We start from the raw sequence: 13811 nt of genomic DNA on the forward strand, positions 1-13811 counted from the left end.
AGTCGCGCTACCACCAACTTCCGGCCTCCAGCCCGCCCCTTCCGCTTCCAGCTGCGTCCCGCCCCGCTGCGTCCCGTCCCGTTCTCTCCCGAAGGTTCTGGGGTTCTGCAAGCGGCGACCGGAAGTGGCCCGAACCCAAAGGTTATGGCAGCTGCGTGTTCTTTGAAGGCGGCGTTGCAGGTGGCGAAAGTGCTAGAAACCATCATGAGCTGCTGCCTGGGGCCGGAAGGGCGGCAAGTACTGTGTACGAAGCCCACGGGCGAGGTGCTGCTCAGCCGGGATGGAGGCCGCCTCCTGAAGGCGCTACACTTAGAGCATCCTTTAGCCAGGTACCTGCGTCGCACACCCAGCCCGTTAGAGCGTCCCGTAACCAGGAATTCACATCCTGCACTCCAGCCCATAGATAGGCACCCCAGGCCATCTCCCTGAACTTCTTGTCCCTGAGGCTGTGCTCCTGGAAAAATTGACCTTGGATGAGACGAGTGTATGCTCAGAATTAGAGCGATGTCCAAGGGAACATTCCTGGACATCAAATCTTTAACTGACGAGAACAGTTTTCACCCCTCTCATTCCGGCTCGACCCAACCCTAGAATCTTGAATTAGAGCAAAGTAACTTGAAAAAGGAAAAATCTTAAACTAAGTATATCAAACGGACAGCTTTCGCATTTTATGCCTATAGCTGTGAAAACATGGTTTCAACTTGATTCAAATGTAGGAAGGCAGCCCTCTGAAAATCTGAATTGCTTTCTCTCTTGTACAGGATGATGGTGGCATGTGTTTCCAGTCATCTCAGAAAAACGGGAGATGGTGCTAAAACATTTATTATCTTTCTTTGCCACTTACTCAGAGGACTTCATGCAATCACAGACAAAGAAAAGGATTCTTTCTTTTCTGAAAATATTCAAACCCATGGAAAGCATTGGAAAAATTGTTGTCAGTGGAAATTCATTTCCCAAGCTCTTCTAACATTTCAGACACAAGTATTAGACTATGTTGTGGACCACTACCTAAGTAGACACTTTTTGTCCATCTTTTCTTCATCCACTAAAGAGAGAACATTGTGTAGGAACTCTTTAGAGATGCTCTTAGAAGCATACTTTTGTGGAAGAGTGGGAAGAAATAATCACAAGTTTATTTCACAATTGACGTGTGATTATTTTTTCAAGGGTATGGCTTGTGAAAGTGCGTTTGAGGAAGTATTTGAGTTAGTGGATGACTGTTTTGTCGAGTTGAAAGTTGGTGTCACCGGCCTCCCTGTTTCAGAGTCCAGGATCAGTAGCTGGGCTTGTGCTTCACAGAGACTTTTCTGTGTACTGTCCAGCAGATGGTGATGTAAGAATAGTGATAGTAACAGAAACCCTTCAGCCTCTTTTTTCAACTTCTGGATCAGAGTTTATTCTAAATTCAGAAGCACAGTTTCAGACATCTCAATTTTGGATTACAGAAAGGACAAAAGCAATAATGAAACATTTACAGAGTCAGGATGTAAAATTGCTCCTATCCAGTGTGAAACAACCAGACTTAGTAATTTATTATGCAGGACTGAATGGCATATCCGTGGTGGAGTGTTTATCATCTGAAGAAGTTTCTCTTATCCAGAAGATCATTGGTCTTGCTCCCTTTGTACTACCACAGGCCTCTTCACAACATGAAGTTTCTAGCACTGCTTTGGTGAAATTTTGTAAGCCCCTTATTCTTAGATCCAAAAGGTATGTTCATCTTGGCTTGATTAGTACATGTTCATTTGTACCACACTGTATAGTTCTTTGTGGACCAGTGCAGGGTCTTGTTGAACAACACAGTGATGCTTTACATGGAGCATTTAAAATGCTTCGGCAGTTATTTAAAGACCTTGATCTAAATTATATGACTCAAGCTAGTGACCGAAATTGTACTTCAGGTCCTCTTATTTATAAGAATAGTGGAGAAAGTAATCAGTTACCAGAAATTGTTAATGGTTCAATACAAAGGCCATATCAGGGCACAGTTGTAAAAAACAAAGATGAACTGGCAAAATCTCAAACATATTTAAAAGTATATTCAAATTTGGTAGTTCCAGACATAGAATTAGAAACACATACCCCATGTTCAACACTAGAAGTGACACCAACAGATGAAACACTGAGATGTTTATCTCCAAACAAAGCCATGATAATTGATGACCATGAACCACGTATTGAAAGTAATTCTGCCAACTCAGCAACAAAAAACACTGGAATAGACATTTATTATGAAAATTTACAGGTCACAAAAATTGCTGGAAAGGGGGGCATGTTACCAGTGAGATGTACGTCACTAGAAATGAGTACTTCCCTGAGTTACTGTTTCTCATCTATACCAGCTGGTTGTGTTTTGCCAGCGGGTGGTAGTTTTGAGATCTTGTTACATTACTATCTTCTTAACTATGCCAAAAATTGCCAGCAATCAGAAGAAGCCATGGTTAGTATGATAATAGCTAATGCACTTTTAGGCATTCCTCAAAGTTTGTATAAGTCTAAGAAAGGAAATTACTGCTTTCCACAAATTTATGTAAGAGCTCTCAGTGCGCTGCAAACCAATCAGCCCATAATAAGCAGTCAGACAGGTTTGGAATCAGTTGCTGGTAAATACCAGTTACTAACTTCAGTTCTTCAATGTTTGACAAAAATCTTAACCCTTGATTTGGTGATCAGTATTAAAAGACAACCTCGGGAAATTTCTGATCAAGATTCAGAAGAGGAACTATAAAATTGGAAGTTTTTTATTAACTCAAGTTTTAATCCAACTCAAGCCATAAAGCAAAGCAGGATGTGACCGCTGATTCTCAAGTCAGTTCAGTCTAGTTAGGAAAACAGCGTAACTTCGAAAGTCTTTAGAAGTACACCAAGGCCAGTGGACATTCAGACACAAATATTAGAGACTACATTATGGAACATTTCTGAGGAGGAAGCCTTCTACATGAGTGAAGCCAAGATCTGAGTAAGTGTCTCTTCCCCCTCAGTGTCCCTACATGTTAGTCTGTGTATTTGGGGAAGGGTGTTTCCTTGTAGGTCCTTTTTACTTTTCTGTGTCTCTTTTCACTCTTCATCTCTTCTCCCTCGCCTTTCTATATTTACTTAATAGAATAATTTAATCTCAGATTTGGGTGGGTTCGTCAAGTGCTATCCTATTTTAATCGTTCATGATCTAAAACATTGTTTGGTTCAATTAAAATAATTTATTTTCCCTACTCATAATTTCTAAAGCAATGAGTAAAAGTCTCATTTTTTTCTCAAACAGTATATAAATTAAATTAGTTTTTACTTTTATTTGGCCCCTTGTTTTTTTACACTTTGTGTGGAAAAGCCTAGATGGATTTTTTTCACCATTCATACACCATTGAGGATGTTACCAGAAATGTGACTTTGTGCATTGTGAACTTGTTTTCATTTCTTCAGTTGAAAGTTAATTCCAAAAAGGATATGAAGTTCATGCTGTGATTTTCTCTTTTCCTGTAAGAGTTTGAAAAAAATAATCCATGTATTTGCTGGTTTTTCTGTTTGATGCATAGCCAGTTAATAGTAACAAGTAATTTGAGAATTACAGTCAGCCCTCTGATCTTGGGTTCTGTATCCACAGGTTCAACCAACCATGGTTTGAAAATATTCAAGGAAAAAAATTCCAAAAAGTTCTAAAATGCAAAACTTTTAACTTGCGAGGTCCAGTGGCAACTATTTACATAGAATTTACATTGTGTTAGGTATCATAAGTAATCTAGAGATGATTTAAAGTACACAAGATGATGTGCGTAGGTTATATGCAAATGCTATGCCATTTTATTTATAAGGGACTTGAGCATCCACAGAGTTTGGTTTTGGCAGGGAGTTCTGGAACTAGTCCGCCTTGGATACTGAGAGATGGCTATATTAAAATATGAATTTCTAGTGGTTATATTTTATTTGAAAGGTTTATAAATGCAAATAATAGTGTGCATCTAGCCATGGATATAAGGACAGTCTCTTCTACTTTTAGTAGTTCTCTGTAACACCCAGGTCAGTAATGTGTTCATACCAAGTGTTAAGAATTGCTTGTTGAATAAAAGTGTTATCTTTACTCTATTCTAAATATGTGTTTACCGTTTACTAATTTGACAAATTCTTACTGAGTGCTTACTGTGTGCCAACTGCTGGATATAATGTGATAAAACAAATAGATATGGTTCCTGCCTTCATGCAGCTTTCCTCATAGATCAGTGAATAGATGCGTGACACTACTTGGATAGAGATTAAATTTAGGAAAACCAATTTTTAAAATTTAATTACAGTTAAATTTGAAACAGTGACGACTAGAGGTGTTTTAAAAACTAATATCCTAGTATGCAGATCTCACAATCTTTATATTAAATATAATTTTATTTTTGTAAGGCTTATGCTATGTGATGGTATCATTTCATATCTGTGATTATGGAGAGAATATATTAGTTCTATTTCTTATACTGAATTCATAAATACATGAACCTACCTGTAATTTTTTCCATTTACTTTTTTAAATTGCCTGTCAGTTTACTTGATAGTTTTGCTTTATTTTGTTGTTGTTGTTTTAAATACTTCTCCATCACTGAGAGCATTCACAGACTTTTCCCAGGCATGCCCAGTGCCTTGCTTTGTTGGGCGTTTTATAGCTATAAATAATTAGTAGCCCAGGAGCCCCTTTGTAAGCTGGGAATGGGTCTTTGTGTGTTTGGTGCATAATGTAATATCGCACACAGAAGTAGCCAATAAATGTCTGTTGAGGAACTTGTTGGTCCTTGGAGATGAGGTCATAATTTTTTTCCAACAAATTTTCATGGAAAAGGATCTATTTTGTGGGGGAAGAAGCAGAAAATGTAGGCAAAGTCTACACAAAGCAATCTTTTTTTCTTTTAATTAAAAATCCCTCAAAAATGGTGATAACACTTTCGTGGGTTATCTTATCATTTATAAAATAACACCAGTGAGTTTACAATACTGGGTTAGATAACAGAGCACTTTAAAATGATAATTACATTGTACTTAAACCCACTTCCACAAAGGATTTGAGGTGACCTGCAACAAAAACAGACAAAATTACAGTAAAATCTGAATAAAAATGGAAAACTCAAGAACAAAGAAAATGTAAAGATAATTAAAAGTCAAGACCATGTCCTGTTTTCATTGCTGCATATTGAACAACCTCAAAACTCGCTTGATTTAAATCACTGTATTATTACCTCTCATGATACTGGGAGTTGCCTGAGTTTAGCTGGACAACTTTCACTGTATTCTGTTGATTGAAGCAGTCACAAAGGTCAGCTGAAGTTCAAGGGGAGGGAACACAGGCCCCACCACTCAATGGGTAATGTCAGTGTCACATTATAAGAAGAGCATGTGAGATGAGATATGCTGAGGCAGCTATCTTTGGAAAACAGAATCTGCTCCACATGGGAGAGAAAAGAGGACAGATACGTGCTAACTTCTCAGCTGAGTTTTTTATTATTATTTTCTGAAGTTACATGTCAGTCTACCTCTCACAAACACATTTCCCCAATAACTTTAATGAACTCCTTATTTTTTCTCCCTGGGCCAGCACAAGGCATTTTTATTCCCCAAACAATAGGCAGTAAATAGTTAAACATCTCTGAACTGCTTTGGCCAGGAAGCTATTTAACCGTGTTACACTGAAAGTGTCATGGTATCCATGTTTTAGACTAAAAGGGGTGGGGGGAGGAATGCAATTTGAGGCTGAACTTTTATCAGTAATTACACATCCCCTCCCAAAAGGAATAGACTATGTCTTTCCCATCATCACAGCACAGCAGAGAAGACAAAAGTACAGTTCAAGGGGGGAAAATATAAGTATGTATACATTTACGTGTGTGTGTGTGTGTGTGTGTGTGTGTGTGTGTGTGTGTGTCTAGTAGTTTGTTGCAGATTTGTATGTAGCAAGAGATTGGTAACAACCTAAACTCTGGATGGATACAGAAACTAAATGGTGTAGGGGCAGTGATTGGGGAGAAAACATGCACAGGGAAGAGGTGTTAGAAGATCATTTCTCAGTATATACCTTATGCCATTTTGATTTTTCAGCCATTTGAATACAACTTACTCAAAAATGAAATAAAATTTTTAAAAGTATATTTAGAGCAAGCACATAGAGAATGTCCCCCAAATAGCAATAAAGTGATAAGGATCCTGATCTAAGGAAACCCAAGATCAGCATGAAAGAAAAACTATGTGAAAGACACAGCAATGGATCAATAGACCTTTTACAAAAGAAAAGAGATACAATCAAAAGAGGTTATATTCCCTTAGCTGTACCTGGCTAGGGTTTTCTCAGCAATTCTGGAAGCATTCTCCCTTAGGCTACTGTGGGCCAAGAAGTGCCTACTAGCACGATGGCATTCATTTCCTCAGGGAATTTCCAGCCCTGGGGCTGGTTCCCTCTCATGCAGACTCATCAACAGATTTTGTGAGCACTTTGAGAATGGCTCTGTCTCAGGGGCTGACTCAAATCAAACTTGTGAGTGTGATCAGATTATTTACAATGAGAACTGTCCCAGGAACTAGAATTTCCCAAGTCCATCTGACCAGTCTTTATGTGTGGACCTATATGTGGGAAGTCAAATAATAATCAGGTCGTTTGCTCAGTAAGCTTGGACTCAGAACAAGAGAAATCAGATTAACAGCATCAGCCTCCTCCCAGCCTGTTATGCTCTAGTTCCCCAGTGCTCTGGCCTGGCCCTATTCACCTCCTCTTGCTTCCTGTGGGATTCTAGCCAGTTCCATCACTTGGGTGCCACTACATGCAGATGATTCCAAATTTTGTATTTCCAGCCATCCTCTTCTCTGAACTCCCAACTCATCAAATTCCCATCACAGTCTCCACGTGGATGCTCACGCATAACATGTCCAAAACAGGATTGCTATTCCCCGTCCCCTGAACCTGGCCCTTCCCCTGCTGTCCCATCTCAGTTAATGGCATCATCAGTCTGTCACTTGCTCAGGACAAAAACCTGCATGACATCTTGGCTCAAGTCTTTCTTTTACAGCCCACAGCCAGTCTATCAGCAAATCTTGCTGGTTCCACACATAAAGTAGATTTCAAATTCACTTTTTCTCACTCTTGTCGTTCAGCTCAAATCGCTTCATGTTGCACCTGCAACAGCCTGCTATTGGTCTCCTTGGCTTCTATCTCACCTTGTGCTTCTCTAGATTGATTTCCACCCACCCCCCAACTTGTTTGGGGGGGATGTGTAACTGGGTTTATTTATTTAATTAATTTATTTTTGTAATGGCGGTACTGAGGATTGAATCCAGGACCTCGTGCATGCTAGGAACATACTCTACCATTCAGCTACACCCTCCCCTCCCAAATTTTTATTTAAAAAAATTTAACTCCACAAAAAAAGTTGAAAAAGCACAATGAACACCCACATACCCTACATCTAGATTCACCAATTACCATTTTATCCTTTGTACGTGTGTGTGCAAGTGCACACACATTACTAACCATGTGAAAGCAAGTTATATCCCTGAATATCTCAGTATGTATTTCCCATGAACAAGGACTTCCCCTCCATAACTGAATGATTTTTAAATGCAAATTATGTCATGTCATTCCTCTGCTCAAGGTCCTCCAAAGGTTTTTCCTTCACACAAAATAAAATCCAAATTTATCATAGTCTGTGTGATCTGTCCCCTGCTTATCCCTTATCTCATCTCCTGCCACTCTCCCTCTAGGTCTCTCCCCACCAGTTACTCTGTAAGTCAGGGCAGGTTTTGCCATACTGAGGTAACAAATAACTCCAGATCTCAAGAGGCTCGACACAAATTGATTTCTTGCTCACAGTCATGTCTGTTGAAGGTTAGCTGGGGACTCATACCACCCTGTATCTTCCCCACTGCTAGATCCAGGATGATGGAGCAGTTACTGTCTTGGACATTACCAATCATCGAGAGAGAAGAAGAAGAAGAAGGAGAAGAAGAAAAGAAATCTAGAGAGGCTTGCATTGGCTCTGTTTATAACTGTCACGTGTCACTTCTGCTTGTGACTCACTGTCCAGAAGTAGTCACATGGTCATACCCATCCACAAAGAAACCAGGTAGTGCAGTCCTACCTTGTGCCTGGAAAGAGAGAGAACCAGAACATTTGGCAAACAGCACTCATGAGTACCCAGGCTGGCCTTCTTTCTGTTCCTTGCACACACAAGTTCATTCCAACCTCTGAGTTTTCCACTTGCTGTTCTGTCTGCTTAAAATTCTTCCCCTCTGATCTTCATATGACTCACTTCCTCACTTGATTGAAGTGTTTCTACTTTAACGTCACCTCCTTATAGAGATGCCTTTCTTGACCTTTCAGTGTAACATAATACCATATTCCTTCCCATGACCTCCCTTGTTCACTGCTTTTCTACCTCGTTAAGTTCTTTTTGAAGCACATATCTGATGTTGTTAGTGTGTGTCTTTGTTTTTTGCATTGACTGCCTTCCCAAATAGAATGTAAACCCCATGAGGACTTTGACTTTTTCGCTTCCATACTTCCAGCATGTAGGATAGTGCCTGGCCAACTAGGCACTCAATAAAGTTCAGTGAATGAATGAATGAGTGAATGAATGAATAGGAATGGATCAATTGAAAGACTGACCAAGGCTGCCTTCTCTTGAGCAGTGATCAAGTAGATCCAACTAACATTTACCTCAGTGACTCCACTCTTTTTGGTTCCCAACACTGCCCAAACTCTGATGGACACAAGTTCTTTTTAAAATACTAAAGCACAACAGAGTTCTGACAACCTGGAAGACATTCTCTTCCCTTCAGGTGACTTAGCATGTCTCTGTTGTAAACAATCATTTGTTCATTTTAAAGAGTTGCTCTCAGTCGGAAATTTTATTCACTATTCTGTGCTGAAAGCCTCCATGTAGCCTTATGTATTGATGACATGTTGTATTATGGCTGAATTACACTTATGCTTAGGCTAACAGTCTGGTAAATATGCATATTCTTGCAGTCTCTGTCCTTCACAACTACTCCTTTGGATATTTGTGTTTAGCACGAAGTAAAATCACCAGTCACCAATGCCAGATCTTATTGTAAATAGATACCTGGGTGAAAACCTCCCTGATCGTAGCAACCACGGTTCTTGTGCCCAGAATAAACACACCTAGTTCGTGATTGGATGTGCTCCATAAACTCCTGGGGTGGGTTCCATTATCTGTCCCCCTATGCAGAGAAATCCCTGCTGCAGCAACAGAAATGTCCATTTTTCTTCAAACAGGGGGCCCCATGGTATATTTACTCTTAATACATACTCCAGAAGTATGTTTATGTGTAACTTCTTGAGTCTTCACTTGTGTTTCTGTCACAATTTTCACATCATTGTGTACTTAATTAACTCCTATACTGGATTCTTCTAATTTGCATTATATGTCTTAAAATATACATTAACTTGCAATATAATTAGTCTTAGTAGTTAGGGTTTCTTATACAGTCCTTCAGGTAGTAATTCCTTCCAGAGCATTAGCACGTGATAACTTGGGCATAACTTGATAAGGGAGTTTTCTAATGTGCTCCTTGAGAAAACTTTGTTGGTCATTTGGGGGAAAAAAAGCTCGTTTTGTATTTCTATTGTTTGCAGTATTTTACTCTAACCTCTAACCTGAGAAGTGAAAAAGGGTATCTTTTATATATGTATCAGAAGAAACAAAATGAACTGTATAGTGAAGACAAAATTGGAACATTTTGAAGATTGTGTTTCTGTTCTAAATTTCGAGACACTGTATAGTGGAAAGAACATAGTACTAGAAGTCAAGCAGACCAGTATTGCCATCCTGGCTCTACCAGTTACTATTTGTGTAACTTTGGACACTTGCTAAATACCTCTTCTGCCTTAATAATAGTACCTACCTCACACAAGTGTGGTGAAGACCAGTGAAGATGTCTTATGAGAAGTGCCTACACAATGCCTGCCACATTATTAAGTAGGAGCTTCATAGATATTAGCTTTATTTCTTCCTTTGGTTGCCCACACATTTTAAACTTCTCCCTTCCTTCCTCCAGTTCTTCAGTTACACTAGGTATCCGGTGCCCTACATGGAAAAAAGCTGAGGCCTGTGGGACTTAACGCCAGCATGGACTGTGGATATCATAGGTACAGTAGAAATTTGCTGTGGCAGATTCTATTTTCTCCCATATTTCCCTTGCCATATGTTCTTCTTACAGTATGGCCTTGACACTCCTCCCATGGAGCGGTGGAATCTAAGTCCCCTTTCCTTAAGCCTGGGTGGGCCCTTGTGACTGCCCTGCCCAATAGACTATAATGGAAGTGAAACCATGTGACATCTTAGATCATAAAAGGCAACCTCTTCGTTCTCTTGGAACTCTTACTCTTGAACCCAACTACCATGCTGTAAGGAAGCTCAAGCAGCCTGAAGAGAGGCCCAGGTGGAGAAGAAGCAAGGCCTTAATGCACAGCTTTGGTGGTTTCCAGCCAACACGTATCAACCTTCCTTCCGATCATTTGAGTGAGTCTTTGAAGTGGATCCTTCAGCACTCAGGATTTACAGGTTTTCTTCATGTGAGTTGTGTCTGTTCCCAGCTGAATTAAATAACATGCCACAGGAAGAAAATCTTCCTGCTGTATTTTAAGAATTTGATCTTATGAGTAAGTATGTTATTCAGCTGTAAAGCACTGATAGAGCTATACATGTTGTCAGGACATTGACATTCTTCTGAATTGTAATGTCTTCAGCCTCCCAAGTGCTACCACCCTCTCCCCCAGCCCCCATCCTACCACCCTGGTCTCCCAGTCCCTCTCCCAGGACCCACTGGTTTCAGGTTAATGCCTGGTTCAGCACAGGAGTTTGGTGGGGGGCTGTGGATTTTGCCATAATGCTTTGGTGTCCACTTCAGTTGGTGAAGTATTAACCATGCCATACAGGTTGAAGTATTTTGAATGTCACTCCTTAATGCAAATATATATATATACATACATATATGATCACACCATACATACTATATTTTTTAGTGATTTGTTTTCCTGTTTTGCTTATCTTCCCACTCTCCTACCCTCTCCTTTCACATTGTCCCCTAGACTCTAGCTCCTGTGAATTACCTACCAGGTTATCCTTCCATATTTTTCCCTATGCTACTTATAAAATCAAATACAAATATGCATGCATATTCATATATGTATATTTGGATTATTTTTGACCTACTTGATTGAGATTTTTTTTGGCTTCTTGTCCCACTCACCACCAAGCCAGGGAAGCCAAGGGGCTTACATGGCTGGTGAGTTTGTGTGGAGGAACTGCTTGTGCTTGGCTCAGCATGCCCTTTCTCTTGGGTAAGGAAAAGAAAGCAGGGTCAATGTCACCCCTACAGGTCCAGAACAGGAATCAGCAGGGTTGGGAACCACGACTGTCTGATTCAAAGGTGGAATACTCCCATTAGGAGTTATTTATTGCGTCACCTAAGACCCCATCCCTGCCACAGATAGCGCCAGCTTTTTACTGCCAGTGTCAAGTGAGGTTGCAGCAAAGACCAACTGAAACCACATGGTATCCTTACCGTCACCTCCAGTGTGCCAGCCCTCACCTGCTCACATGGCTGAACTCTCCCCGGCCTCCACACACCCTACCGACCCAGAAGCAGGCCAACAAAGAGAAAGGGAGAGGCCAATGGTCCCACCTCACAAACTGGAAGAAGGACTATGAGCTGGACAGGAGACTGAGATTTTGTTTAATCAGTCAGCCCTAAAAGCAACCACTGGAATGGGCTTAAATTAAGAATCGAAGAGACCCAAGTGCTGTTACTTGGCATTATTAATTTTTTTCCAGTTCCATGGTGAACTGAGACTCTAAAACAGCACAGTTATTTGGAGAACCAAAAATATTCCATGTTCTTTGCCACTGAACAGAGATTCTTCCATTAAACCTACTCCACAGACAGGAAGTTGGAATCATAGACAAAAGATGGAGAGAGATCTCTCCAGTTCACAATTCCAGATCTCGCCAAGGCCCAGCAACATTCCTGCTTTTGGGCACCAGGAGACTCCTCTGCTTAAATTAGCTCAAAGAGTCTAATATTCCTGAGGAGGAAACTAGTGATAATGCTTTAATAAAGAAAGAAAATAAAGATTAGTGGAGTGATTAGATGAAAGGACTGTTTTATTAATTTGATTAGGAAAATGGAAGGAATGGAAGGAGAAAGGGAAATGAGTCATTCCAGGATGTGGGATCAAGATATTAGGCCTAATCAGCATAGACTAGAAGACCACTGGGCACCATGCATATAAATAGCTTACAAAGTCTAATTGAATTTGTGTTTTAAGATCACTGCTTTTTGTGTTGTGTTTAAGAAATCTTTACATCCTCAAAGGTTTGGACCTTTGGAATGGTAACTAAGAAATCTCAGAGAAATACTACATTTCAGTAATTCTTTCATAAATACTAACTACAAGTATTTGAATATATATGTACATTAAAGATGTATAATAGATAATATTAGACATAAATATATTGAATATATATTAAAATTGAGCAATCTAGTATAATCCATTCACACTCTGTGAAAACTATCTTGTAATACCATAATAAGTTATCTCTTTTTCCGATTTACAACAAACTTGCTTCAATCTACTCTCCCAACAAAATTTCCCAGAAATTCTGTAAATAGTACAGTGCACTTTTCATTAGGATTGCCTTTTTACCCACCATTCTCTCAGAAATTCCTCCAGTCAGCAGCTTCTTTGGAAATCCAGAAAGCAACCTCATGAAACTGTAGTGTGCACCAGGCTGCAAAGATTTTATAACAGCGTAGTCAGACGATTTTGTATTTGCCACAGTAAGCATCTTTAGGAGACAGCTTGGCGTGGAACAGAACAGGGGCTGCAGAGCCCCACGACCTGTGTTTGCATCCTGAATCTGCCACTCGTTGTGTGACCTTAAGCAAGTCACTTGCAGTACTTTACTTCCCTCTTGGTTCTCTCAGTTACCTATTGTTGTGGAAGAACATTATCCTCAAACTTAGTAACTTTAAACAGCAAACATTTATTCTCACACAGTTTCTGTGGGTCAGGTATCTGGGCCTGGCTTAGCTGGGTGGTTCTGCTCAGAGTCTTTCATAAGGTTGCAGTGAGGATGTTGGCCAGGGCTGCAGTCATCTGAGGACTCAGTGACTGGGGCTGAAGGATCCACTTCACTCATGGACATGGCTGTTGACAGGAGACCTCGGCTCCTCACTCTGCAGAGCTGCTGCTGTGTCTGCACCCCCTGGCAGCTGGCTTTCCCCAGAGGGAGTGACTCCAGAGAGCAAGGAGAAAGTGCAATGCCTTTTATGTGATACTGTCACTTCTGCTGAATTCTGTTCATTAGAAGTGAATCACTGAGCCAGCTTATGTTCACAGGAGGGGAATTAGGCTCCACCCTTTGGAGACAGGAATGTCAAAGAGTCTTGAATTTAAGGTTTTCACACCAGGAAAACAGAAATAATGATCATTGATCTTACTGCACCCTTGAAATTGCATCCTTTGATTCTTTTGAAAGAATCAAAAGTAAACATCTAGACCAATGCTGGCCTCAAAGTATATATTCATTTATTTAGTATTTATTGAATACCTACTACTGAGCTGTGTTCTCAGCACATGATCACATGAGCAAAACCCAGTCCCTGCCCTCAGGAACTCACAGTTTAATGAGAAGATAGACATTAATCACATAATACATGAATAAGTATAAAATCTCTACTTCATGTGTGCAGTGCAACGTAGAGGGCTTGGAACTAGTTAGGAAAGGCTTCTCTGGGAAAATGACGTCAAAGCTGACCTAAGGATGAGTAAG

General features: G+C 40.2%; 1 protein-coding gene across 1 annotated transcript; it reads left to right on the top strand.

Moving 5' to 3' along the window:
• Nucleotides 1–32: 32 nt before the first annotated feature.
• On the top strand, nt 33–4084 carry BBS10 (Bardet-Biedl syndrome 10). The gene is given in 3 exon segments (XM_006191093.3): nt 33–329; nt 762–1275; nt 1277–4084. Coding segments are annotated over 3 exon segments (2151 nt in total). The 5' UTR covers nt 33–144; the 3' UTR covers nt 2729–4084.
• Nucleotides 4085–13811: the final 9727 nt, after the last annotated feature.

The sequence above is a fragment of the Camelus ferus genome, chromosome 12 (genome assembly GCF_009834535.1).
Source record: "Camelus ferus isolate YT-003-E chromosome 12, BCGSAC_Cfer_1.0, whole genome shotgun sequence".
In the NCBI taxonomy this organism is placed as follows: Eukaryota; Metazoa; Chordata; class Mammalia; order Artiodactyla; family Camelidae; genus Camelus; species Camelus ferus.